Source organism: Pseudopipra pipra, chromosome 4, assembly GCF_036250125.1.
Source record: "Pseudopipra pipra isolate bDixPip1 chromosome 4, bDixPip1.hap1, whole genome shotgun sequence".
Lineage (NCBI taxonomy): Eukaryota > Metazoa > Chordata > Aves > Passeriformes > Pipridae > Pseudopipra > Pseudopipra pipra.
Genome location: NC_087552.1, coordinates 6,285,990 through 6,308,580, shown reverse-complemented (window position 1 = coordinate 6,308,580; position 22,591 = coordinate 6,285,990). Strand labels below are relative to the sequence as shown.

Genomic DNA, 22,591 nt, shown 5'->3' with positions numbered 1-22,591 from the left:
CCTCAAATGCAGTGTCTTTGTGGTTGTGTCCCTGGCTGTCAACACTTTCCTTCCCTATTGAAAGATTATTAGAAAAACAGGGTTCTGCCAGTGCCAGTGGCCTCAAAAGCCTCATTATATCATAAGGATAACCCCAGAGTGAACACAAAACCTAAACACTGACCATACAGAGCTCTTTTTAGTCAGGGTACGCACCCGTGCTACAGCCAAGTCTACCAGCAGATGAAGCTCATATAGCAGCAAACAGACAGAATTAAGAAAAGAGTAAGAAGTTTGGCAGCTTTTACTAGTTTTTCTATGAAAATAAATCAAAGGGCAGTCAGGGGAAAGGATTTGGACCCAGACTCACTCCCTGCGTTCCCTTTTCTTTCTGTGCCTGAGCAGTTTTGTCTTCTGGAGGGAGAGAAACTGAGACTCATGGGAGGTGAAGAAAGGGATGAAGATGGACTCATTGGAAGCTTTCCTCATGAGATAATGAAAGGTCTTGTGGTCATATCTTAACCCCATCCCTTTAGAAAAAAGCTTAGAATGCTTTTATGGTTTTTTACTCTTGGACTAAAAGGCTACAGCTGTTTTGAAGCTTGACATAGTTCTAGCATATAATTAATACCATTTCCATTTAACTCACCAGTTAAATCTTAAACAGAATGCACAAGCTGTGACATATTACTGTAAAGAAGCAATGCATATTGGACAATTGACTTGGTGGTGGCCTTTAATGCTGTGCCCTGGTGGTGTGGTGTCTGTGGTTGCCATTTTTCATTGGAGAAATGTCAAACAGTTCATGGCCTGGCAAACATAACTATCACAGGCAGTCCTGCTTCTGCTGGCTTTCATCTTGTGACATGGTTGCATTTCCTTACAGATTATCTAGATTTATAGGCATATATGCAACTTACACTCTGCATAAATACATATCTATTTTTATAGAAATATATGTTCGGATATAGAGCAGGTCTGGTCACTGTCTGGTACAACATAGAATGGTTTGGGTTGGAAGGGACCTTAAACACATCTAGTCCAATCCCCCTGCCATGGGCAGGAACACTTTCCGCTAGACTAGGTGGAAGGTTGCTCAAAGCCCCATCCAGCCTGTTGCTGAACACTTCCAGGGATGTGTAGTTTACTAGATAGCCAAGAAACAGGTAAATCAGTGTGCTCCAAAACTAGCTAGTTGTAATCTATCTTGGCTATCTGCATTACTGGAAGTCAGTCCTGCCACTGCAGTGTGGGTATACTCTTCAAACGACAGATTCACAAATGTGCAACTTATGTCTTATATGAATTCAACAGTATTTGGCAAAATTGTTTCTGTGATCATTTCTGTCTCTAAATTCTTCCTTTAGCGTATTAATGGAAAACAGACATGTAAAGGAAAACAAGCATAAGTAAAATGTTAAATAAATATTACATTTTTTGTTCAGTATTTCCACAATTCTAGTCAACTAACCTATCTGTAAATTGCCCTATGTATTTGAATCACAATTAAGGTTTTTCCAGTGAAAGCTGTTCCCAGCAGAAGTCCTGGTTGGTACAGAATAGAAATACCACTTAATGTTGTTAAAGCAGTCAGTTCTCACTAACAGCAACCAAACAGCTGGCACAGGCTGTATCACTGGTAGGCAAATTTGTATCTTCTTAGCTAAAAGCAGCAACAAATCAGAACATCCCACTCAAAGCAAGAGGGATAAAATACACGTCAGCAGTAGCCACCACACAGGGAAATTTTAAGAAACATACTGAGGAAAGTTTGTTGAATCCTACTGTTTCTATTGGCTTTTTTATTGTGAATGTACTGTTTCAGAGAATTTTTCCTCTTTCCAAATCTTTGATGGAGGTATGAGAGTGATTGGGCCTTGCCCACAATGCAGTCAGTTTGTACAAGTACTGCTCCGAGCTGTTGTAACCACATCATGCTCCCCTTATGTTCTTTCCATCAACTGGCTATAATGCAGCTGGTTGGCTTTGAGTTGGGATTATTAGTTTTGAAAGCCTTGAAGGTGTTGGGCCTGGCTGAATTTTAGACATGTAGTCACACAGTACCTGCTCTTTCACGACTCTGCTATCACTTCTGAAATTGGCAGGTGACAGTATTTTTAACTGTGGGGGGCACTACAATCCCCCTAAAAACTGATTTTACTTATTCCCTCCTAACTTTTAAAGCCTACCTTTATATCTTTAATTTCCAAAGGTGTTTTCAGATTGACTACTGTTGCCTCTACATTATTACTTCCCTTTCCAGTAATTTTTATTATTTTTCTTACTGGTTTCCTTACACTGTTGTTCATGTTTATATCTTGAGAACCTGGCATTACATTTTCCTTTTACTGTTTATAAACTTATACAATGTTTGTTCTGTTGTACATTATCATGAAGACAGAGCAAATGTGGTATGCTGAAAATAATATTGGGATTAGGTAATTGGGGATTTTTCAATATTGCCTTCTCTCCTGGGTTCCAATATAAATCTGTGTTATTTCAAACATGAATTATTGAAAGTCTTCAAACATGAATATTTGTGTGAGGCTTGAGAAGAGAGCTCCTTTGCCTCTTTGCTGCCACAGTCAGGAAATGCCTTACTGAACAACACAGCCAACATAATTGTATTATTTTAAAGTATATTGGTCTTCAGTATGAGGCCGATACTGAAAGAATGACAAATGTCCTTCAAACTGTTTATGGATGCCTGTTGCACACAATGGCATTCCTGACTCCTGAGCTCCAAATGGATATTTTTGGTTGGTAGTGAGTGCAAGCTGGAGTAGAATTTGAAAGAAATGGTTTTCCACAAAGAAATGAGCTGTAAAGACAGTGTTTGTGATGGCAGTCCCAACATCTGGGAAAGAGCACACTGGTTAGCTAGTTTTACATGAAACAGAGAATATGTAGATTTTTTGGGTTTTGTTTTCTTTTTTTCTTCTGCGGCAGAAGGTCTGATTGAAATTTTTGTATTGAGAAGCTGTTTATTACTTGATACAAATTTACGAAACTTAGCACTATATTAATGAATGATAGGAATATTGATTGGAAGGGACTGCTGAGCATCCTCTACTCCAACCTCCTGTCCTAAACAGGACTAAAACCAACCCTAAACTGAGTCAGATGTGTCTTTGTCCAAGTAAGCCTTGTAAACCTCAGATGAAGGTGAGTCCGAACAGCCACCGGTGGGGACAGCAGCTATCATCCACAAGAGTTTAAAAAACCAGAGCAAATTTAAAACAAAACAAACTCATCCAACAACTTACAGAGCATTTTCAGGAAATGAGATGTTTGCTACAACATTGTTCTCTCCACCTCCTTAACCTCTGGGAAATGCTTTTTTTACTGGAGACCACAGCTTTTTTCTGGTGTGCCACCATTTTGTCACCAAGAAAAGAATGCAGCAGCAGCACAAGGCGGTTACTACTGTTTTATTAAATAGAGATCTTCATAAATTCCAGCTGCTGACCATGTGTTCCATTTTTTTATGTCCAAACTCATTCCCATTTTAAGAAATGCTGAGCACACATGTGAGTACATGCCCTTGCAAGTCCCCAGACTTTGCATTGTGAATAAACCCTTAATGCTGAAAGATCTGTTGAACGTGCCCCCCCTTTCACCTCATAATTGCTGTATCTTTTTTTTCTAAAAATGAATCTGACTTTAGAAAAAGATGATCATTAGAGTATTTTACTTACGCATTCTGTAGCGTAGATAATCTGTGGAGATAAATGAGGAGCTAGAGATTTCAGTCTGTAATCGTAGTAATTTGAAGGGGAAAGGATTTTGCCCTGGCATCTGTATGAATGCAGGATTGGAATTCAAAGGGAATGGTGAAGGGCAAGTAGGGCTTTGCTGAGAAAAGCAGCCAAGATTTTCACAGGGCATTTAGAGTAATGGTTAAAATCCAGCAGGCATGACATTAAATCTAATGTCTAGTTAGCATTGCTTCTGAATGCTGACAACTGCTATCCCCCAGGAGTCACATGGTAATTTTTTATCCTAGTTGACTTCAGTGGAATTTGGAGGAGACATTTTATAAGGGGATTTGATCCACTTCCTAGTTTAACTTTTCTAAATCCACCTAAAGTCACAAACCCCCTTATTTAGGTTGCCTCCCCAATGGGAATAGGGAGAACACTTTGGAAGTTATGTTGTTTTGACTTTTGTATTAATATTATGCTGTAGATAACTGATACATCTTAAAGGCAACCTCAAGGAAGTGGCAACAAACCACTGAGGTATGAGAACCTCCATCTGAGGACCTGAATTGCAATTCAACACACTGTCAGTCATAATCACAGAAATTGTTCATTTAATTCCTTAACCTATTGCTTAAATAGGAGAGCCTACTTAAATCTTATCCTTACATATACTCCATGAAGTCATGTATATTAAAGCACATCAAAGAAAGAAGTGAGACACTAAGATAGGGAGTCGTCTGCAGGCCTTGATGACTGGAGCAAACACAGTCCCAGGCAACTTCAATGCCAAAATAAATTGTTGCTTTTAGTACCCCAAAGAATACATAAGAAATATAAATACATACGTATAAATAAGGAAAGGAAAACATACAGTGCAACGCTTGTGTAATCCATTAAATTGTTGCTTGCCAGCTTTCCAATACAGTAACAAGCAACTAGTATGATCAGAGTATGACTAAACCAGGCACTCAGTACTAGCAGGGTTTCCAAAATAAGGGAGGTAAACGTCAATTTCTCTGGGGAATACACAAGAAATTGAGGAAGAAGGCTGCATTCATAAAAGTGACAACCGCACAAAAAGAATTTGCCATTTGTCTTATGAAAATTATTTAAAAGTAAGGACAATATTCTTCTTGCAAGTTGCAATACTAGCCTTGAGAAGGGTTGGTTAATAAAAAATTCTTCAGAAAGCTATTTAAATATCTGCTTCCATATTACTGATATCTTATTTATGTAACAAAGACTGAGGCATTATGGTTAAATTGACTACTTCAAAAGATATATTGAAATACCTCATACTGCATTATTTTCAACAGGATTTATTTAGGATAAAGTTGAGTGTTGGTTCTTACAAGGAAAATTTATTTTAAGAAGAAAAGAGAGGGAGAGACACCCCTTTGATTAACACTAGTAAGACTAAAACTAGGCCAAAATTCTGTCATTCTGTCTTAGTAGCAGGGTTGGAAAGGATTGCAATACAATATTTTCTGAGGAGAAAACCAAACATTCATACAAATGGCTGGGTTTGGTTTTCAGTCTTAGAGTGAGGTTTCAAGCAAGGGCACTGGGTTTTTGTTGCAGCATGATCCTGTTGCTGGAGCCTCTGGGGACAGCGGCAATGCTGTAGGACCCAGGATGTTTCTCAGCTCCTGAGTATCCACCAGACATTTTTCTGACTCCTAACTGTGGTGGGACAAGGTTGCAAGCACAGAACAACAAGGGATGACAGCCTGGAGGGAGTAAGGGCATGTAGGGACCAGCTGCACTGGGGACTCACCAATTCCTCTCAACATGGACTACAAGTCTAAGCAAACTTGGGTGTTAACACCTCTAGAGTATAAATTAATAATTGCAGGAATAGCTAAGATCCCTCAAACAAATGAGCCTTGGTGAGGTCAGCTTTGGATAAGGCGTAATGAAGACCAGCCACTTAAAACAGCTCCTTCAACTCCATGCTGAATTATTGCTATATGCTGGAAAGGGAAGTTATCTTCTTCTCTGTGTACTTCTGACCTCGTCACGCTGAGGAGCCAGAAGTAATATCTAAATTCAGTGTAAACTTTTGGCATATTAACCAGAACTGAAATAATTTAATGCGGATGCAATGTGAGGACTTTTTGTCTTCTCATTATTTGCCAGAGAGATTTGTATAGTACATGACCGTTTGTCTGCCAAAACCATATGCATCTCTGACAGAAATCACATTACATTTTGTGTCTTTTTTCACATGGACTGACAAATACATGATTCCTCTGTAGCAGAAAAAAAATTTAGTTGGTAAGTATTTTTTAGAAACCTGAGACTGCTCCATATCTGTTTTCATATTTAAAAATACTTTTTTTCAGCAACTTTCACATCTCTACTGACTTGCAAGCCTGGCTATTTCTGTACTTGAATTTAACTTACAAGCTGAGGTAAATATTTTTGTTTAAAAAGGTGGGAATCCTAGACAGTTCCTAACATTTAAAGTGCCGATTTCCTAGAGAAATCTACCTCTGAAAAATGTGTAGTTCAACCAAATTTAATACAAAACGGTAGTTTGGGGGGGAGGGGGCAGGGATTCCATTATCTTCTCCTTTCAAAAATGGTTGGACAAAAAAGCATCTCTGTCTTACTTGGCTCATGTTAAACCAAATCAGATTTCCGTCTTGTTATCTTTTTGCTTTTATTTCTCTTGAAGACTTAAAAGATTTTCACAACTTGCTTTTGGGACTGATATTTCTTCTGCATTAATCTTTCAGTCTTGAAGCATTGTGAGCATGTGTACCACTGGCATTTGTTCATCACACTGGACTCCCTTTGTACGTTTGTGCAAATTTGTTTGGTCTTATGATGGGACTGAGGAGTTCTGTTTTCCTGATGTGCTGTGAAGAAGGGCCTGATCAATGAGCAACTCTTTAAGTCTCTAGAAGGGAAATCCCTCTAAAACAAATCATATCAGAAAACACAGGGCTGCTGTTAACCCCCAGAAAGTTCTCAGAGATTTGGCTGACATCCTCACATTCCAAAAATCTTTAAGACATTTGTTCTCTCTTCCCCTGCAGAGTAATTGCATGTTTAGGAGACCCCTCACATGAACCAGATTAATGGACCAGAGCAATGGACAGATCTTTATTTATTTATTGGAGAAACTGAAAAACAGAGGAAAAGAGATACCAATAAAGGAAGTTTAGAAAATATGAAAAAATTAATTGAAAGAAATGTGTGTTCTGTTAACCCTCATTCTAGAATAACATCATTTCCCCCTGTAGGAATTTTGCTGAGAAAGAAATGGTCAATACAACACAGCTGGGCACTGCACAGGGATGTGAGGGCTTGGGACACAGCATTTTTCTAGCTGAACATAGCACAGGTAATTTCTAAACGGTGATTAACAAAAACATAACATGCATGTGTTTGTTGCTACCAGAACAGCTCATAAAATTTTGGGTAGTCGTAGAACAACAAACTTGTCTTTTTCTAGTATTCAGGGAACATATTCTGGTTACAAAAGCAAACCCATAGATCTTTTTGTAAAAAATGACATCTTCCTTGTACAGGGGTAGTTTTTCATCAAAGCTGCATTTGCATATTGCCATCAGTGGCCTCAGAATTTCAGGAAACTCTAAATTGAGGATTCCTATCTTGCTTCAGAATGCAGATCTCACTCCAATTACTATTGGTTTTGGGAAGAACTGCTGGACATCCAAAAGATGCAACAAAACGAGGCTTGACAAGAAAGAGGGAGGGTGCATAAACACATGCATATGTAATTTATATTGAGAGGAAACATTCCACATCAGACATCTGTTTGCATCTCTCAAATTTACTAGACCATCTTAATTTTCAAGCTCCTAGCTTGAAAAGAATGGGAGAGATATCATAATCTTTTTTATTTTTTACTTCTGTAATTGGGAACCACTTTTCTGTTCCTTTTGTAAGTGATTTAGTGCTCAAATGACAGCAAAGACTAAGTACAGTCTTGAAGAGAAAAGCACTGACAATCGGTTGTTGTTGGCATCATTCTTCCTGCTATACAGGAGTTTAACTAATGAATACAGTTCTCCTTCTCTTGGAATAACAAATTTAACATGAGAAAATTGCTTGGGGAACTTGCAAGCCAGAGTTACAATGTACAAGGCAAAAGACTAAGAGGAATCTAAATGAACATGGTAATCATTAAATGATCCCTTCTTTGAGGGTTTACATTGGAAAGCCTTAGCTGGCTTAGATATTTGAGCCAAGCGCCTTTAGCATAAAACTCTGGTGAGTGTGAGGAAGCTGCTGGTTTACTGTGGAGTCAGTCCCTTGAGAAAAGGTAGGATGTAAAGGAAAGTGTTTTTTTCAAATATTCCTGAAGTAAGTTTCATAACAGACCTGAAGATGTAGCAAAGTTATTGTTCCCACTTGGTAGATTTGGAACCTAAACCACTAAGCAATGAGATCATTTCTATGAGATCAGCCCTTGCCATCTTACCTTGGAGCCCTAGCAGACAACTTCATCCCCACAATTATTCTTCAAGGGAAGATGATATCATCCCCCCACTTTATAGCTGGAGAACCGATGCCCAAAAGATTTAGCAGCTTGTTGGATATAATACAAATATTCCTTGACAGTTTTAGAAACTGGAACCAGATCTACCCAGCCTCAGACTGATACTTTAAACACATGCCCATCCTGGTTCCTGTCCTTTTGTCTGTTACTTAAGCTAATTTTACTTGATTTGGCTTTAAAACATTTACATACGGAACATAATCTTGCATTAGTTTTGAGGTAAGGAGCAGTAACAAATATGGCTGGTTGGATAGCACCAGCAATGGCTGTGACAGTCCAGAGCACAAAGAAGCAGAATTTCAGCAGAATTTTGGAAGAGGCATGTCCTATACCATGTGATTCCATCAGAGCTGCACACCAAAGATACTATATACCAGTTGTCTGATTGCTGTTAGAAAGAAGAAAAGGACGTATGATGCCTAAGAGAATCTCTGTAACACACCTTATAGACAATCCAACAAACAAACAAAACACTCAAAAGGACAGAACCCAAAATCAAAAAACTTATCACAACAAAACCAGCATGCTGGAGGAAACGATCTCTGTCTCTCCCTCCTCATGAACTCAAAGGCTCTAGGGGAAGTTGCTTTCGTATCCCAGTCAACAAATGTAGAAAATCATAAAGATGTCTTAATTGAAAAAATAAATTACAGCAAGTCTGGGCTATCCCAATCCAAACAACAAAGCAGTTCAGTTTATTTAGGGAAGATGGATTAGTGGAGAAAATTGTTATCAAACCACAAAATGACTAACCAGGGACATCCCTACTAAGAGATTTACTTTCCCAACACAATGGCCCAGATTGTTTGTTCTGGTTTTTATGCTCCCAGACCAGTGCAAGGGAGGGTGTGCAAAGCTAGGATAGGGCACTTAAATTCCTCTCTCATTCTAGTGCCATCATATAGTCCTTTGTATATTGCCAGGGAACTCTCTATGTATTCATGGCCATTGCAGCCCCCAGGGTGACCAAAGAGTAGGAATTTTCTGGCCACACTACTTTCTTTCCTGGTCACATACTGTAGCAGTGATGAAAAACATCTGCTGAGGTTGTTTGCCTAAGACCAGAAAAGACCCACTGAAACGTGGTTGAGCTGGATGAATAAACACTGTTTGTGCAATTGTTTTATAAACTTTCAAAAGCACAGAAGGAATTTTTTGTCATCTTACGTAAAAACTGGGAAAAAAAAAAAAAACAACAAAAAGAATGAGAAGCTGGAGAAGCTGGTACAAGGGGATATTCATAAGTCTTTCAGACTTTTTGAAGTATACCTTCTCAAGTTTTCCAAGAGGAGTGAATAGCTATTCCTCTGGAAAAAAAAAAATACAGTTCCTGGAGGGATGATTTTGGAACTCTCTTTATTCTTATAAAGTTTGACAACTGGAATTTGGAGGCTAGCATCTCTTACCAATAAATGAAATGCCACTAATTTTATGAAATGCTGTGGAATTATCATTCCTATTTACTGATTAGTTTCAGTTAAATGCTGTGAACAACAAAATAAAATCTGGGAGAAATTATATAATGCTGCATCCAGTTGGTGGCCGGTCACTAGTGGTGTCCCCCAGGGATCAGTTGTTTGGCCCAGTTCTGTTAATACCTTTAGCAATGATTTAGATGAGGGCATTGAGTCCACCATCAGCAAATTTGCAGATGACACTAGATTGTAGGTGGGGAGTGTTGATATACTGGAAGGCAGGAGAGCTCTGCAGAGGGACGTGGACAGACTGGAGAGTTGGGCTGATTCCAGCGGGGTGAGGTTCAACAAGGCCAAGTGCCGAGTTCTGCACTTTGGCCACAACAACCCCCTGCAGCGCTACCGGCTGGGCACAGAGTGGCTGGAGAGCAGCCAGGCAGAAAGGGACTTGGGAGTTTAGATTGACAGCAAGCTGAACAGGAGCCTGCAGTGTGCCCAGGTGGCCAATGGTATCCTGGCCTGGATCAGGAACAGTGTGGCCAACAGGTGCAGGGAAGTGACTCTTGCCTTGGACTCGGCGCTGGTGAGGCCCCAGCTGGAGTAGTGTGTCCAGTTCTGGGCCCCTCAGTTCAGGAAGGATGTGGAGGTGCTGGAGCACGTCCAGAGAAGAGCAATGAGGCTGGTGAAGGGACTGGAGCACAAGTGCTATGAGGAGAGGCTGAGGGAGCTGGGGTTGTTTAGCCTGGAGAAGAGGAGGCTCAGGGGAGACCTCCTCACTCTTTACAACTGCCTGAAAGGAGGTTGTAGCCAGGTGGGGGTTGGTCTCTTCTCCCAGGCAGCTCTCAGTAAGACAAGAGGGCATGGTCTTAAGCTCTGCCAGGGGAGGTTTAGGTTAGATATTCGGAAGAAATTCTTTACAGAGAGAGTAATGAGGCATTGGAATGGGCTGGCCAGGTAAGTGGTGGATTCTCCGCCCCTGGAGGTTTTTCAGATGAGACTGGAGGTGGCACTCAATGCCATGGTCTAGTAACCAGGGCAGGAGTGGATCAAGGGTTGGACTTGATGATCTCAGAGGTCCCTTCAAACCCAAATGATTCTAAGATATTATGATTCTATGAAAAGGCCCTCTGGAATTTAAAACTGGACCTCATCTCAGCGCTTTGTATTTGAATCCCCTTGTTCGTATGCACGCAACTCAGGAATTTGCGGTGAAACCGAAGGTTTTATTGAAGAAAAGTTGTAATCTATTTCTATCTATCAATATAATCGAACCATCTATCTATCTTATTTCTCTATCAATCTATCCATCTATCTATCTATCTAATCTATCTATCAATCTATCTCTATCTATCAATCTAACTCTATCTTATATCTATCATCTACCTATCTTATAACCTATCTAATCTATCTATAGCCTACTGACTGTGGGCAAACTGTGCTCAAGCTGTGAAGCAGCGGAAGCCCTAAGGTGTCTTTCGGGGCCTCATAGGCTGGTCCCAGGAATGAGCGGGTGAGCCCAGTTGGGCAGGGTGCACCTGGGGCAGCCCAATGGCTGAGGCGCCGTCCCCGCAGCCACGGCCGGGGTGCCTCCCTGTGCCGCGCTCTCGGCCGCCGCTGAGGCTCAGCAGGGTCACCTCCAGGCACCTGCCTGGCACTGTGAGCCCGGTGCTGCTGCTCCCGCTCTGGTGGGACACGGCTGCCAAGGAACAGCCTGCGTGCAGCCCCGAGCAGCCTGGCCAACAGGGAGCGTGGCTGGCGTCGCGCCGGGCCGTGAGCAGCCGTGGCAGGAGGAGACGTGTGGCCAAGGGGCTGTTCGGGCAAGAGGCAAGCTCCTGCCTGCAGCGCCGGCGCCCAGGGCTCTTGCCAGGGCAGAGCAGGCAGTGCGTAGGTAGTGCTGGCGTCGAAATAGGCTTCGAGCCACTCCAGCACCTTCTGCTGGCTGGAGATGGCCTCCAGTCCCTCCAGGCCTGTCAGCTCTGGGTTTGCCTGGCAGATGAGAAAGGAGAGAGGGACATTTGTGGAGGAGATCTCCCTCAAGGTGAGGAGGAAGAACTTCTTGACACTGACACTGGCAGAGCACTGGCACAGGCTTCCCAGGAAGGTGCTGGAATCTCTGTCTCCGGAGGCATTGCAAAGCTCCCAGGATGCATTGCCGTGTGAGCTGCCTCAGGTGAGCCTGGCTTGGCAGGGAGGTTGGAGCGGATGATCTCCAGAGGGCCCTTGCAAGCCTAAGGATTCTGGGATTGGGTGCTTTGTCAAGGTCTCCCGCTTCCCCCCAGCAAATGCGTGCCGGGCAGCTGGCAGCAGGAGCCGCTGGGACAGGGCCGTGGGAGGTGATGGGGCTGCAGCGGTGCAGTGCAGCGGCTGGCCCCAGGAGAGGGAGGCTCATGCCCCTGTCCCGTCTGATGCCATCCCCTCCCATCCTTGGCATTTACCTGCCCGGCTCTGCCATCAAGCCATGGCAGGGAGGCCAGATGGTCGTGGCCCGTCTGCTCTGGGAGCTCCTCCTCCTCCAGGCAGTGCTGCTGCCTTGGCAGGGTGGCTTTGCTCCAGGAAGCCCTGAGCTTGGGGCGGGCCTGGCGGCTGGTCCCCAGCCCCTGCGCAGGCTCCGTCTTGCTTGGCACAATGGCTGGGTGGCTGCCGGTGCCCTTCAAGCTCTGTTGGCCGGGGAGCGCTGGCAGGCTGTCGCCGTGGAGGCCCGAGGCCCGGCCCAGGCTCTCCAGGGGCGCCGCATGGGGCTGGGTGTTGCCCGCCTGCGGGAAGGAAACGCAGGAGGTGGTATGGCATGGAGGCAGCTGCCTTGGCACGGTGTCCCCCAATGCCAGCAAGCCCTGTGCCAGCCCTGTCCCACCGGCAGCCTCTCCCTCCTGCCCCATCCCTCACTTGGCACCCTGCCTCCGAGTTCTCCTCGCGGAGCTGAGAATTTGCATTCTCGGCAAGGTTCTCCATCTCTGTCTTTGGCATTCTCTGGCAGAGATGTGCCAAAGCACCCAGGGGAGATGCTGCCTCCTGCGGGAGCTGCTCTCCTGGCACTGGGCACCCCAGGGCTCCCACCATCCCCCCACGGCCAGGGGGGCTGGCCGCCGTGTCACAGTGGTCTCCGGGCACAAGGCAGCCCTGAGTCACAAAGCCCCCACAGCTCACCCCACACCCTGCTGCCGGTGCAGGCCTTCCACGGCAGAGACGAGAAACTTTAGAAAAACCTTAGAGGCCTTCATCCTTAGAGCTTCACCAGATAGAAGAACTCAAAGAAAGAGAGGTCTTAGACCTGCAGTAGCTTTTGTCTGCTCAGAGGAAAGAAAAGCTATCCTCTGAAATTTCAAACTGGACTATGTCTCCCCTTTTTGTCTTTGAATCCCTTTCTTGTATGCACGCAAGCGTCCTGCTTCCTGCCGTGAAAGGCTTAGTTTTTTTTCCATTAGCCCTGCAGTGGTGCGGCTGGGGAGACATGGCCATAGCCTAACGTAATTTGGTACCCCCTGGCATCGTTGCCAGTGGTGGTGGCAAGCGACTCGCTGACTTCCGAGAAGAAGGACATGGCTTCTGGTCGAAAAGGCGGGGGAAGACATCCAGTAGTGTTCAGTGAACCCCTGGGTCGGCAGCGAGCATTTTTGCACGGGAATCACTCTCCCCTTTGTATGCTTTTGTCTAAATATTGTCACTCTCAGGGTTTGTTTTCTTCTCCCATTGCTGTTTCCAGGAAATTCTTCTTCTCCCAAACTGTGATCTTCACATTTTGTGCCCCAACTTTGAAATCGATCCCACGGCAGGGGGAAGGGGGAGGAGAAAAGAGAGCGCGAGAGCAGCGCTGTGCTTAAGGAGAGTCTCGATGAGGGCACTAAATTGGGGAGGACCATTTCTAAACCGCAGAAAACCAGTTAATGGGGCTAAACGGAAGCTTTGATTGAAATAGTCTGACAGCTGGATGCTCTTGGAGCCCTGGAAGCTGATCCCAGACCCTGCCCCCAGGGTAGGGTGTCCCCCGGCAGATGGAAGACACTGCAGAAAACCATTCTATTTGATGATTCTTATATCTTAAACAGATATAAGGACCAGAGGAAAGAGAGCTCTTATACCTGCAGTAGCTGTCACCTGCATTGAGGTAATAAAAATTATATGGGATTGCGTCCACCCTCAGCTAATTTCTAGATTACACTAAATTGGTTGGGACTTTCACTGTGTGGAAGGCAGGAGGACTCTGCAGAGCGACCTGGATAGTCAGGAGAATTGGTCTGATTCCAACGGGATCAAGGCCTAGTACTGGGTTCTGCACTTTGGCCACAACAATCCCCTGCAGCGCTACCGGCTGGGCACAGAGTGGCTGGAGAGCAGCCAGGCAGAAAGGGACTTGGGAGTTTAGATTGACAGCAAGCTGAACAGGAGCCTGCAGTGTGCCCAGGTGGCCAATGGTATCCTGGCCTGGATCAGGAACAGTGTGGCCAACAGGTGCAGGGAAGTGACTCTTGCCTTGGACTCGGCGCTGGTGAGGCCCCAGCTGGAGTAGTGTGTCCAGTTCTGGGCCCCTCAGTTCAGGAAGGATGTGGAGGTGCTGGAGCACGTCCAGAGAAGAGCAATGAGGCTGGTGAAGGGACTGGAGCACAAGTGATATGAGGAGAGGCTGAGGGAGCTGGGGTTGTTTAGCCTGGAGAAGAGGAGGCTCAGGGGAGACCTCACTCTTTACAACTCTCTGAAAGGAAATTGTAGCCAGGTGGGGGATGGTCTCTTCTCTCAGTAAGACAAGAGGGCATGGTCTTAAGCTCTGCCAGGGGAGGTTTAGGTTAGATATTCGGAAGAAATTCTTTACAGAGAGAGTAATGAGGCATTGGAATGGGCTGGCGAGGCAAGTGGTGGATTCTCCGCCCCTGGAGGTTTTTCAGATGAGATTGGAGGTGGCACTTATTGCAATCGTCTGGTTACCACAGCATTGTCGGATCAAAGGTTGAACTTGTTGATCTCAGAGGTCCTTTCCAACCTGACTGATTCTATGATTCTATGATAAATTCAATAGAGCCTACATTGCAATGTGGTAAATTCACATCAAGTCTTAATCTAACTTTGCATTACCACTTTATCATGTAAACAAAGAACTATACAAAAATATGCTGTCCTTTTACTGCACTTCACAAAATATGTGGTGAAAAGCCCAGGGTGAAAATATGTTTATGATACGACTCCACATAATCCACATGAGCGACTAATACAAGTATCCATAAAAATGAAGATCAGAAGAGAGTTGTTTCCCAGAGTAATTTGTCTGGCATTAACTGACCCAGTACAACAGATGACTATTCAGTGTGCTGCCTCATGTAAAACCCAACTATTTCCCAAAACCTAGGAGGAAAAAAATAAATAAAAACAATATGAGGAAGCAATTGATATTATCATTCCCCCATTGTTCTCTACCCTGTAAACCAAAATAACTCGAAGGACAGTACTAAATCCCCTGATAAAATATCAAGAAGTCATAAGCCTCTTGAAAGCTTTTTGTTAAAAGAGATAAAAAACTAGAAAATATCAAGAATACCACACAGTTTATTTTCCCAGAAACAATTTTGTCACTTAAGAAATTGTCTTTGGTGGCTTCATACACAGGCCATGTCAAAAACATACTGGCTGGAAGCAGTTCCACTAAGCCCAGCTGGGCTCTGAATCTAGATCAGGATGAGTTATGTGCACAAATATTTCTTCTTTGCCTATGCCTTTCTTTTCCCATGAAGAAAACCAAGGCACATAGGAGGGATCTGCAGAGCTGAGGCTGGACCTCCAGCAGCTGGCAGGACCTCAGGACAGCAAGGGACATGTACCACCATGTGCTCTGAGACAGACACCAGCCTCTCAAAGAGATTCACAGTTGGCAAAACCAGAGAAACAGAGGATTAGACCATCTTGCCATGGTATCTCCTTTAGCCCCCACTTTGCCCCTGGAAAAATTTAGCAGGGCACACTTTTTGGTCTCTAAAGATTAAACTAAACAGGTTCCAAGGCAGGTGGGAGAGAGCCAAACTCGAATCTGAAATGGGCATCTGCGGTGCCTGTAGTGTAGCGAAGTGCACAGATGTGCTATAGTCCAAACCACAGAACCTGCATCCTGCCAGGGCAAACAGGGTTTGTGACAAGACTTATCATTTCTCTGCTGTGATCTAGTCCTGCAGTCATTTCAGTTTAATACAAAGTAAGCACTTGTGATGATTAAAGGAAATGTTCAGTTGGATCACTTTGCTGTTCAGTGGCCAGTCATAACACAAAATCTGCTGGTTAGTGCAAAAACACAGCATTTCAGCCTATGTGTGGTTACTATCTGCTCCAGCATCTGGGTTGACGCAGTGAGCTCTTTGACATGGACCAAGAGCGCTGTTCTACACCTTCATTAGTGCTATTCTCACTGCTGCCAGCAGCATTGCATGTTTATCTCCATAGAAAGAGCTTATGTGCTTAAAGGAAACACAAGAGTTTATCAACAAAGTTTGCATAGGCCACTATGGTCTGTTATCATCCAGGCCCTGAGCACATCCCTGCCCCTGGGGATGGCCCTGACAAAACCCATGTAGGGATAGGGGGCAACCTCTTTGGGGCATAAGCCCCTTCAGCTGCTGCAGTGGGATTTCACATCCAGGCCCTCCCCAAAAATCCTTGCTCTGGCTGTCTCCCACTTCCTTTCCAATTCCAGCCCTTCCAAAGCTGATAGTGTACATTCACCCTGTGCTGTTTGTTTATTCCTCCCCCCGTAGAAGCAAGCTGTAGGACCTACAGTACAGACATCTGATTTAAATAAGATTCCAGAAAGGAGGCTGGAAAACTGGCATCAACATCCACACAAGAGCAAGCTCCTAGGCAGAAAACAGGCAGTGTCGCTGGGTTTCAGCCTGTGCTGCCTAATCAAAACCAGGAAACAGGGAATCTCAGCAAACACTGCTCTGCATACTGTCCTCTGCTCATTTCTGAGCCAATTCTAATGGCATGCCCAAACCCACTTACCCAGTAATGCTGCCCTAAGCAGTGCCATCACAGTGACTTTTTTAAAGAACAAGGCACTTGGCAGACTTATTTCACAACCTCATGGTGATACCTAAATGGTTACTCTGGCTGTTTCCACTTGTGATACAGCTGTCAAGAAAAGCCCGTGCAGCACTTGCGTGGAGAAACGGATGATGAAAGGAAACATTTCCCCTTAGCAAAGTAATTACTACTTAATTGTATTCAGAGTTATAATTTCTGTTTGTATATACATGCAAATAAATATGTATTTAGCAAATACTTCGGAGCATATAGGTAGAGAGTGGGGAAAGGAGAAATCTGAGATGTACTTAAAAAGTAACTTTTAACACTTTTGAGAATTCAAGCTGAAAAAACAATAGATAGGATATCTGCAGCTCACAGTTGACAAATAGATTTTTTAGACTGAATTAATGCTCTGCTTACCTATTCACTGTCTGTACAGCCTCCAGGAAAAACACAGAAGGGACAGAACTCCAGATTTAGCTATGATAATCCCAGTGTGATTCTTCTGCTTTCCTCCTGCTCTTCCTTTTACATTTTTTTAAGTGCTTTTTCATTACTATCACTCTGATGTTCTTGTTCTTGGTTTGGGCCCCACTCTGCAGTTCTTCCTCTTATTTCCCCTCCTGGTACCTTCAATGGAAACACACTCTTTTCTCTGCTGCCACTTTCAATTTGAAATCAGGAGAGCTGGATTTGGTGACCCTGAAATACAGGTGCTCCTGTAAGTACATAATGAATTCCACCTGAGATGTTTCAGTCCTCAGTTATGCTCCTGCCTCCTGTTATCTACTAGCAGGTATTTCTGGGTATTGCAAAAGACTCCTTCAATGCTTGGTAATAGTATAATACAAAAAAGACAACTTGTTGAGTCATGTATGCAGAATTCATTGAACCATAGAATCACAGAATGGTTTGGGTTTGAAGGGACCTTAAAGATCATCTGGTTCCAAGCCCCCTGCTGTGGACAGGGACACCTTCCACTAGACCAGGTTGCTCCAAGCCCCATCCAGTTGACCTTGAATACTTTCAGGGATGGGGCATCCACAGTTTCTCTGGGCAATACTTGTAATATATGGATAGGAACTGTACCCTGGAGCTTCAGCTCTGTGTCTCCCTGTCTGTGTTCCTGGGAATCATAGAATAACCTGATTTGGAAGGGATCCACAAGGATCATTCCTTGGCTGCTCTGTGGCTGTGCTACCCATGTGCAATAAATGAGAAGTAGTTTGGATAGATCACAAATACACCTATTGATTTTCCTCTTTGTGGCTGATGAAATGATTTAAGCCTCATGTAACACCTTGTTTCACTGAAACAGGAGCTAACACTTTGAGATGGTGATAGATGATAACCTTTTACAAGTAAATGTATACTTAACTCCCCCTTCCCCCAAATCGGTGTGTTTTTATACCACTTTCCCCATGGGAAGAGTTTTCTCTCAGTAAAAGCTTTTCTTATTGGGAAAAAGAAAAAAAAAAGATATTTGGAAAATATTGGGTAACTATTGGGCCAGTGTAGGTGTTGATGGTGCCCGGGAGTTGAGGCATGCATGTGTTAATATCACTGAAGTTGCTGCAAGTTATTTTTGCGAGTAGAAGAGGAATTCAGACTTAGGAAGGCAGAGAGACCCAGTGTGAATGTGTGGGCAGCACAATACTTTGCTGAGATTCATGACAACACGGCACTACCAAGGAACTTTCTTTTTTCTTTCTAAGTTGTGTTCAAATAAACAGTAGGGCTTCAGTTCTTCTCTGACACTGTTAGGAATAGATTTATCCTTCTTTCTCTTTCTTGGAAGCCAAGTTAACACAGACAGGCTGAATAGATTTCCAGGTTCACTAATGACCTCACAGGAATAGAATAATGAAATCATATCTGCATCTTTACTGAAGAGAGACAGCCCAAGCTTACACAGATCTAATTATTGCATTTCTTGAAGATAAATTGCAGCCTTTAAGGCGTCTCACAATCACTTATCAGGCAGAGCTCCATGGGCACCAACTTTCATTTTTCTTCAGTACAGTGATGTACTGCCAATATTTAACAAGGGGCTCTCACTAAAATTTCCCTATTAATCTGTTCTATACCCCTGTGTCCCTCAGGCACATATTCTTGCAGAGAAGGAAAATAGTAATGAAGAAAATCTATTCATTTATTTTTACATTACTCTTTAAAAATTTTCTGAGGGTCACAGCCAAAGAGGAAAATGAAACCACTTGGCAAGCTAACCTCTATTATATGTACTTTTTCAGGAAATGTTTATACTTCAATTCATTCCTATTAAAAAAAAGAGGGGGGAGGGGCAAAAAAAACCAGCTGAAGCACTTATAAAGTGGTGTTCGACTTGTGATACTGGCGTTAGTAACAGCAAGGATATGGAGTTACCTTTCTGTGAAAAAATGGAAAACTCGGGAAAGGCATCCTTTTAAAAAGTTTGAAAAGGAACAAAACTGGTATTCTCAAGTATGGCAAGAACAACAATTAGCTGAGGGGGAAGAGATTCTTCATGAAATGCAGTGATCACCACCTTACTGTACTGAGCAATTCCGTTCATTCCAGTGGAGTGTAGTAACATACAACTAAGAAACAATAAAATATACTGGACCACTCTGTATTTTTAAATAGAAATAATTCCACTTTTGACTGTGTACAAGGACTGGTCACTAGATAATATAGTTACAAGAGGATGAAAGGAAATCACTCGATTTAACAAGTACCTAGGGGATGCCACAGTTCCAGTAGTGTTAGGAAATCATCCCAATACTCCTTTCAATTTGGCTGCAAAACCTTAACGAGGCTCTCAAGGAACACCAGGGATTTGCTCCAATGATGTTCACTTTTCCTCTTTTTTTTTTTTTTTTTTAACTAAATCTGACAGTGTTTTCAAATTGGCTAAATCTTTTACTTGTATTTACCTTAAGAAGTGACCAGAGAAATTTTTTTAGGGGTCTATACATTGATTCCAAATGTAAAACAATTGCTACTTTTTTGTTGTTGTTGGTATAGCTGGTAGAAGTGTTAATGTCCTTCTATGATTTAAAAGGAAACAGAATTTTAGTTCTTTTAAAAAAAATTAAAAACTGTTCTTACTCTGAAGTGAAAAAAATCCTTATTACACTTGAAAGTTCAGAGCTTACATGAACTTTTCTGTTATTACTCATGTACTCATGTCTTACTTGACTTTTTCAAAGAACTGATGTGAAAAATATTGGGATGACGTGACTACTCATCCCAATAATGAGCCCTGCTTCCCCACCCCAATAATTAACAAGTAGCCACCCGTTATTAAGCAGACCAAATATTTCAATAAGAGGTCCTGCTGAGTTGTCTCTGTTCTGAAACAGATTTTACTTCAAAATTGAAATAATGAGGTTCCCCTAAACTGATAAGCAGCTCAATCAAGCCCACTGCACTGGATTCATAAATCTTAAGCAGGGTTTAATTACGAGCAGAGTTTTCCTGACAGAGCCAATAATGGGGCCTTTTCCTCTCGCCTGCTGACTAGTTGTGGTTCCCATGATTCCAGTAAATCTCTGTAGACCTGCCTGCAAGGAAAACAGTTTGAAGTTTAGACATCACTTAAAAGGGAATCTGAGGGAGTTGCAAAAACAATGCCCCGATGAAGGCAGCTGTTAAACACTGGGGACAGACAGCTGAAAACAAAACACCCAAGCAAGTAATTAGCAAGACCAAATCACTTCCAATTAGGCATCTCAACAGCAATCCTATGTGGTCTCAGAAGGCCATTCCCTTTGAAAGAAGAAGGTCACCTCTAAAAATATACCCTTCCCCTACCTAGAGGAAGCATTTGAGCAAGGGAAGAGTGTAGAAAGCAGACTATGACATGTAGGATCAAGTGCAGCCTTCTGCAGTGGCCCATGTACCTCTTCTAGTGCTATGGGAGCATTCACAAACACTGTAAACACATATATTGTTCAAAAAACATGTAGATGTGGCACTTGAGGATGGAGTTTAGCGGTGTTGTGTTATCAATTGGACTTGATGATCTCAGAGGTCTTTTCCAGCCTTAAACTTTCTGTGTTTCTGTGAAATCCTGATCCTGTCTGGGGATACTAATAGCAAGATTTAGTATGTGAGAGAGAAAAAGTCATGCTGAAATAAATGGGATTAGCCAGTATTTCTTCTTAGCAAAATCATAACTCTGACTGAGCTGGCACTTCCGTATGACTATTCAAACATAGCAGTAAACTGGCTTTAAAATTTTTTGGACTAGAGAGACTGGTAACTGCAGCACTTCTTGAATCAGAGAAAAGTTAGAACTAGAAATTCAAGTCAGTCAAACACTCAGTGCAGAGGTCTTTGTCTTCTCTGTTAAGTAGGAAATAATGTTGAACTGCTGAAATAACAATATTTAATTGAAAAATCCTACTATCACAGACAAGCCATCCAGTTATCCCATGCTCTTCAAAAGGAAAAGTAGCAAAAGGACAGGTTCTTCTAAAAGAACTCAGATTTAACAAACCCTTCAAATACAGCTTACAGCAAAATGATACAGCAGGGGTTTCCTTCTCTTCTATACCATCATCACTGCTTTAGAGCTACCAGAGTCTGGAAAACAAAGCTCAATGAAAGCAATAGAAATACAGCTTAAGATATCTGAAGACTTTTGTGAGTTTTACTCTATATTCAATTTAAGTCTCAAGACTAATATGGCACATTCCTTCTTTGCAGAGAGTGCATTAGATTTTAACTGATTTATTGTTGTGCTGTGTGGACTTGAGGGAAATCACTGTGCTGTGGTGTTTCACAGATTACACAGGGTACAAGCCAAAATATTTGTTATAAAAGCAACCATTTGTTATATTTGCAAACCTTTATAGGCCATGCTGGGGAAAAGCAAATTCAATACTACTGGAAACATTCCTGTCATACACTGAGGAGCTGGAACACAAAGATATACACAGAGTGATGAGTCTTGTATCACATACCTTCAGCACTCAAAACTGTTGCATGTCTAACACATACCAAACCCATTTAGGGAACTTTTTTTTTTTTTTGCTGGGTGGTATTCCAATGAGTTCAAATTAGCTGTGAAAAAAACCCCAAACATTATGGAATGGCTTCCAGTTTCACTAAGAATGTGAATTGTTTACATCTTCCCTTTCGGATCTCCCAACTAACCTATTTGTTTAATAACCAACCCCTGAATTTCAGCCTCTGTTTGTAGTCTCAAAATATTTTAGGCTCTTCTTGAAATTATTAGGACTCTTGTCAGTAATTTGCGTATGATTTAGAACAGAGTAAACCCTTATGTATAGTGAGGATGCTGGAAAGAGCTTCTTCATATCATGTGTGGGCTTGGTCCCTGCTTTATGAATTCACAATTCATTTTAGATTTCACGAACCATTTCTAGAAATTTGCTGTAGGTGAGGAAAATGTTTTTGTGTATTTTGTATGTCCATTTCAGACTCTCAAAATGTCCCTCAAGTGCTTACCCAGGTGTGGTATGTTCTTGTATAATCTTCCCACCTTTCATTTTCATTTTGAGAGAAGGTCTATACAGATTCCTAGACCCCCCCATAGAGTCTCTTTAGGATTTTCTTATGGAATAAACATGAAATAGAGAAGTCAGGGTTTTTCTTTAGTAGTTTTTCACAGTTGGGTACAGGGGAGATATATATGTCTTTGGCTCATCTCCAATGACCCAAACAGAAAATTTCCGAGCAACACTGTACTTTATTAAGATTTCTCCTAACCTTTTATTGATGACATAATTTAAAAGGTACATTAAAGTTTATTGACTCTCCTCACCAGTGGAAAAGTCCTGCTGTCTGTGAATTTTCTGCTAGGCTGTGAAACTGCAGGAATATCTTTCTGCTTCCCAGAGACTAAATGTAGCTTTGATTTGAGGACTGTGCTCAAACCTGAAACTATCTGACTTTTGGTGAAAGATGAACATGTAAAGAAATTGAACAGAGCATAGAGGACCTTGATTTTG

The 22,591-nt window shown here is 42.6% G+C and overlaps 1 protein-coding gene across 1 annotated transcript; it reads right to left on the bottom strand.

Moving 5' to 3' along the window:
* Positions 1 to 11,015: 11,015 nt before the first annotated feature.
* LOC135412705 (uncharacterized) lies at positions 11,016 to 13,535 on the bottom strand. The gene is made up of 2 exons (XM_064651484.1): positions 12,068 to 13,535; positions 11,016 to 11,618 (listed from the first exon to the last, which is right to left on the bottom strand). The coding sequence occupies exons 1-2, from the start codon at positions 12,506 to 12,508 to the stop codon at positions 11,037 to 11,039; spliced, it is 1,023 nt and encodes a 340-aa protein (XP_064507554.1). The 5' UTR covers positions 12,509 to 13,535; the 3' UTR covers positions 11,016 to 11,036.
* Between the last annotated feature and the right edge of the window lie 9,056 nt (positions 13,536 to 22,591).